Source organism: Rhipicephalus sanguineus, chromosome 11 (assembly GCF_013339695.2).
Source record: "Rhipicephalus sanguineus isolate Rsan-2018 chromosome 11, BIME_Rsan_1.4, whole genome shotgun sequence".
NCBI lineage: Eukaryota > Metazoa > Arthropoda > Arachnida > Ixodida > Ixodidae > Rhipicephalus > Rhipicephalus sanguineus.
In genome coordinates, this window is record NC_051186.1 from 70,448,142 (window position 1) to 70,454,793 (window position 6,652).

The window sequence follows — 6,652 nt, forward strand, 5'->3', positions numbered from 1 at the left end:
ACGCTCCGAAGGCGAGCACCTTAACCACTAAGCTAAGCACCAACGCTGTCTTTGCCCGAATGAATCTCAACCATATCAATGCGTCGTACCAAAGAAAAAAAATCACTTCCATAGCAGTACTGGGATTCGAACTTAGCCCCTTACGCTCCGAAGGCGAGCACCTTAACCACTAAGCTAAGCACCAACGCTGTCTCTGCCCGAATGAATCTGAACCATATCAATGCGTCGTACCAAAGAAAAAAAATCACTTCCATAGCAGTACTGGGATTCGAACTTAGCCCCTTACGCTCCGAAGGCGAGCACCTTAACCACTAAGCTAAGCACCAACGCTGTCTTTGCCCGAATGAATCTGAACCATATCAATGCGTCGTACCAAAGAAAAAAAATCACTTCCATAGCAGTACTGGGATTCGAACTTAGCCCCTTACGCTCCGAAGGCGAGCACCTTAACCACTAAGCTAAGCACCAACGCTGTCTTTGCCCGAATGAATCTGAACCATATCAATGCGTCGTACCAAAGAAAAAAAAAATCACTTCCATAGCAGTACTGGGATTCGAACTTAGCCCCTTACGCTCCGAAGGCGAGCACCTTAACCACTAAGGTAAGCACCAACGCTGTCTTTGCCCGAATGAATCTCAACCATATCAATGCGTCGTACCAAAGAAAAAAAATCACTTCCATAGCAGTACTGGGATTCGAACTTAGCCCCTTACGCTCCGAAGGCGAGCACCTTAACCACTAAGCTAAGCACCTTTTTTTTTTTCTTTATTGCCTGCATGCATAACAAAGGAATACATATGTACATGCTAAAACATGTCAACCACACTTTGGCTAACATTACATTATTAAAATCTCTTAAGTTTCACTAATCATCAAGAATCTCCACCCACACGGGTGGTTCACTCTGCGCACGATATATTTCCCGAATATACGCAATACTTTCGATGAAGTTGACTCTCGTCGAACGGGCATCCACATCAACATGTCTAACTGCCATTCTCGTTTTCCACAGACTGTGGAGGCCAAGGAGCATAAACATATCGTACGGAACTCCCCCCGCATTATCTGTTGGTAAAAAACGAATTCCCAAAGGCGTAATCGGTAGTTCTTTTTTAAGGGTCCGCTGTAAGACGTCCCAGTGGAAGATTGCATCCCAGCAGTCGATGAAAGCATGTTCGATGGTTTCTGGTTTGTTGCACAGCAAGCAATTTACAGTCCATGGAACATCTATGCCTTTTTCATCCAGCCATGTTTTTACGGGTAGCGTGTTTGTATGTAGCTTGAAGAAAAACGTTTTTTGAGAAGGTCTAATTGGCATCTTTTTAACCCGTTTCAATACATCGTCTCCGTGGCCTCCCCAGTTTACAGATCTGTACAAAGGTATCGGCAACATTGAATCAACTAAAATCTCTGTACAGTGTTTTTCTTGTCACAGAACACAAATACTCCATTGAAAAGCGAGGTGTACAAAAAACGGAAAGAATCAACCACTTCACGCAAATAGCCAGTGACGCTTCCTCCCGTCATATCTGCGGAAGTTACAAGAAATTGCGGCAGTGCTTTCCCCAATCTAACTTGAATCACTGTGCGCAGAAAATCGTTTGTCTGCTCACGCAAAAAAAGAAAACGAGACACAATTTGTCTGATAAAGAAATGTGACAGACCTAGCCCACCACTGCGGACGGAACGAAACAAATTGGTTCTGCTTGCCCTCTCCCAACTTGAAGCCCATATGAATACGGCAAAAACACGGTGCATTTTTTGCACATTTGAACGACACATAGATAGGATTTGCAAGACGTACCACACTTTCGCCATTAAGAAAATGTTACACACGGTGGCGCGTCCAAACATTGATAAATGGCGCCCCTGCCAAGCCTTTGTTTTTTCCCTCATTCTCTCTGCCTCGTCACACCAATACTGCTTACTGTCCTTATAGTGCTCGAGGGGCACACCCAAGTACTTAGCCGGCGTTGTTGACCACCGGACGTTTGCAAAATGAGCCGGTGTATTGTCCCAGTGACCGTGCCAAATCCCGAGGCTCTTCTCCCAATTTATGTGAGCTCCAGATTGCTCACAGTATGTCTTTACGAGGCTTACAGCTTCAAGAACGCTGTCGCGATCCTCGCAGAAAACCGCGATGTCGTCAGCGTATGCCAGTATTTTAACTTCAGCACGTTGTAATTTGAAACCTCGGATGTTTTCATTGCGCATCACTGCTAAACAAAAGGGCTCGAGATATAGCGCGAAAAGCAATGGGCTTAGAGGACACCCTTGTCTGAGGGAAGACATCACTGAAAGCTTTGCGCTGAGAGACTTGTTAATTATAATCTGTGTAGTACATTGGTCATAGGCCATTCTCACGCCATCTAAATTATTTTTCCAACATTCACGTACTCTAAAATAAGAAAAAGAACATCGTGGGATACGCGGTCGAAGGCTTTCGCCAGGTCAAGCTGCAACAAAGCAACGCGTCCAGCGAAAGCATCGCAACACTCCAGAACACTTCGTGCTACATGTGTGTTTGTAGCAATCGTGCGACCTTTAATGCCGCAAGTTTGGTGCGGGCCGACTAGTTCAGTTACGACTGCTTGAAGTCTCTTTGCCAACACCTTCATGAATATCTTGTAATCGGTATTTGTAAGGCTGATTGGCCTGTAACCACCCACCGATAAGAGCGTCTTGTGGTCATCTGTTTTAGGTATTAAAACCATGTGCGCACTCCTGAAAGACGGTGGCACCCGTTGCTTTTCGTATGCCTCCGCGTATACATGCTGCAATACTTTAGCAAGCCAAGGTGCAAATGCCTTGTAGAAAGCAGCTCCTAATCCATCGGGACCTGGCGACTTGCCTGCAGGAAGTTCTTCGATTGCGCGTTCTATTTCCCGCACGCTTATCGGTTCCTCCTGACTAGCTCTGACCTCGTCATCGACACGTGGCATGAATTTAAAAACCGTGCTTCATATTCATCTCCCGCATGGATTGGGACCCCGAACAATTGGCGGTAATGTTCTATGAAGGCCTGTTCTATCATATTCTTGTCAGAAGTAACACCATCACGATAAGTAATCTGTCCTATCTCATTTTTTCTCGCATAGCGCTTTTCATCAGCAAGAGCGCGTTTGTTCGGCGTTCCATCAGCCCATAGTCTTTCCGCACGTGCCCTAATAACTGCTGCTCTATATTTTTCTCTGTCAATGGCTTCCATCTCGCTTTTTATTTTTCTAATTTCTTCGCGATACTTTCCCGGCTGCGCACTATCCATTGAAATAAGGAAATCGAGTTCCTTCTGGAGCTCGTTTTCTCTCATTTTTTCATTATAGCGTCTAGTGGGTGCCTATCTCAATCGCAGCCATCTTCACGTGGACCTTAAAGTCTTCCCATGCTTCCGCGTAATGTAAAAACTTATTTCTTAACAAGTTTCTAATCTGGCTGGTAACATCATTCACAAACTTCTCATCATCCAAGTGTTTTTCGTTAAACTTCCACATCGCCCAATCAAACCGCAGTTTTTTGGGCTTGGTACCCAGTGTAAACCATACTATGCTATGGTCGCTAAAAGACACCGGCTGTACAACATAGCTATCGCAAAAAGGCACTAGATCTAACGAGATATAGGCTCTGTCAAGTCTTGCCTGGCTATCTCGCTGATAGTGCGTAAATGGCGGCTGCAATGTACTGGCCATAAGGCGACCTACATCTTCTAGGTTGTAATCGCTTATTAAAGTGTTTAAGAACACTGCACTCCTGTCACGAGCGGTAGTACGTTTAGCGCGATCTTCTGCATAACACACACAGTTAAAATCACCCAGAAAAATGATCTGTCTGTCGCATTGAAGGTACCGTTCGACATCCGTGAAGAAAACTTCCCTTTCGTTTATGTCATTTGGCGCATACAAACAGATAAGCCTCCATTGTGATCCGCTAAAATGAAAGTCGAGGACTATCAGTCTTCCGTTTTCGTTCACAGTGACGGCCTCTTCACTTATACCAATGCCTTTTTCGAACCAAGACAGCGCAGCCACCAGACGTGCCGACAGCGTGACAGATGCATACGTTGTAATATGTTTTAAAGGGCATTACCATTTTGTTTGTTTGCTCCTCACTTTCAACTTTCGTCTCTTGTATGGCGATAATATCAAGGTCCTTTTCAACGCATAGACGGCTCAGCTGGTACTGCCTCCGCCTTGCTGCGAGGCCGCGCACATTAATAGTAGCAACTCTAATTCCCCTCTCCAAATTCATTGCTAATACTTGAAAGATTAAACACAACACATAACAGCACATAATCACACGTAGCACCGTTAACTCTACTCATAGTTATGTCAACAAGTGTTCATTACGGCCAGAGCAGCTGGTTTTCTAAACAAATGCAGTCCACAGCGTACCTTTCTCGAGGAGCCGCTGTCCACGCCATTCCTTCGGTAATGGTTAGCACTCGAGGGCGCGCCCGAGTGCTTTCGCAGGAACAAGTCTCTCAGTCTACTTAGGTGTCGTTTCCGCCGTTCTCTTGTCCGGCGGGATATTCGGCGAGGGCCGTATTGAGAACCGACGCATTCCCGCCGCCTTTTGCGGTGGTTCCTCGCTGTTCATTGCGTCGGTCTTCGTGCCGTCGTTCGTTGACTCCTCTCGCGTCCTCTTCCCTATCGAGCCTCCAGCCTTGGTTACGTCCATAGGTTCGCTGCCAGCTGATTCCGAGATGTCCGGCGCTGTCTTCGTCGCTGTGTCCTTTTTTTGGGCGTCGATGGTCGAGTCCTTGTTCACATGCCTTGAAGGTCCTCCTGGCCCACGCGCTGCTCCGGCCGTTTGTCCCTGCGGTTTCGCCGATTCCGTCGCAGAGGCTTTCGCCTCCTTGACGCTTCCGGCTGAGGCTTCCTCAGCTTCAACTTCATCCATAAGAAGTTCAGCGTTTTCGTCTGCGGCCGTTGGCACTGCCACGTTTGCGTACGTCCTCACGCACTGCGACTCTTCATGGCCGTGACGGCGACAACGTGTGCAGCGCGGGACGCGGCAGTCGCGCCGGATGTGTCCTGTGTTGCGGCACCGAAGGCAGAGTGGTGCTCTTCCAGGAATAACTACTAGGGCTTCCTCACCTGCTATGCGTAGCAGATGGGGTACGTCATCCGCCCCCAGGCCCTTCCTCGGCACCAGGGTGACCAGTCGAGTCGAAGAGCCTTTATCCTGAAGGCCGAGCACACGCCACTTTTCCCTCGCCACGTCGGTGACTCGGCCGTAGGGTGCCAGGGCTTCACGAATGTCTTCATCCGGCACGGTATGCAGCATCCAATGTAGCTTCAGGTGCAGTGCTTGATTGCCGGGGTCAATGACGATGCACCGGCTGTCCTTCACATTCACTTCTTTCGCCCGTAACAATTCTTTCATTGCGTCACAACTTTTGAACGTTACGGCCCAAACGTGACTCATTCGATACGCCCCCAGGGCAACCACGTCCGTCAGCAATTTCATGCTTGACAGCATATCACGGAAATGTTCCACCCTGTATGGCCTTGCACGTACGTCGGCGTGTAAAAATAACGTATTAATAACGAGTCGCCCTGTCGGTAGTTGAGGCAGAAGTACCTGGTAATCCGGATCCTCGTTGGCAAAAAAACCTTGAACCGCGGCCCTGCTGGGCCGCTGAAGCCGCTCCTACGGAGCTCATGTCAGAAACGTCCGCACCCTACGGTGGCCGGAAGTAGCCCCACTAAGCTAAGCACCAACGCTGTCTTTGCCCGAATGAATCTGAACCATATCAATGCGTCGTACCAAAGAAAAAAAATCACTTCCATAGCAGTACTGGGATTCGAACTTAGCCCCTTACGCTCCGAAGGCGAGCACCTTAACCACTAAGCTAAGCACCAACGCTGTCTTTGCCCGAATGAATCTCAACCATATCATGCGTCGTACCAAAGAAAAAAAATCACTTCCATAGCAGTACTGGGATTCGAACTTAGCCCCTTACGCTCCGAAGGCGAGCACCTTAACCACTAAGCTAAGCACCAACGCTGTCTTTGCCCGAATGAATCTCAACCATACATGCGTCGTACCAAAGAAAAAAAATCACTTCCATAGCAGTACTGGATTCGAACTTAGCCCCTTACGCTCCGAAGGCGAGCACCTTAACCACGAAGCTAAGCACCAACGCTGTCTTTGCCCGAATGAATCTGAAACCATATCAATGCGTCGTACCAAAGAAAAAAAATCAACTTCCATAGCAGTACTGGGATTCGAACTTAGCCCCTTACGCTCCGAAGGCGAGCACCTTAACCACTAAGCTAAGCACCAACGCTGTCTTTGCCCGAATGAATCTCAACCATATCAATGCGTCGTACCAAAGAAAAAAAATCACTTCCATAGCAGCACTGGGATTCGAACATGGCCCCTTACGCTCCGAAGGCGAGCACCTTCACCACTAAGCTAAGCACCAACGCTGTCTTTGCACGAATGAATCTGAACGATATCAATGCGTCGTACCGAAGAAAAAAAAATCACTTGCATAGCAGCACTGGGATTCGAACATGGCCCCTTACGCTCCGAAGGCGAGCACCTTCACCACTAAGCTAAGCACCAACGCTGTCTTTGCTCGAATGAATCTGAACCATATCATGCGTCGTACCGAAAGAAAAAAAATCACTGCATAGCAGCACTGAT

At 47.8% G+C, this 6,652-nt stretch overlaps 1 protein-coding gene across 1 annotated transcript; it reads right to left on the reverse strand.

The window, feature by feature from the left end:
- Positions 1-4,483: 4,483 nt before the first annotated feature.
- On the reverse strand, positions 4,484-5,383 carry LOC119375124 (uncharacterized). Its single transcript, XM_037645320.1, has one exon. It carries the CDS (start codon positions 5,381-5,383, stop codon positions 4,484-4,486), a length of 900 nt encoding a protein of 299 aa, XP_037501248.1.
- Positions 5,384-6,652: the final 1,269 nt, after the last annotated feature.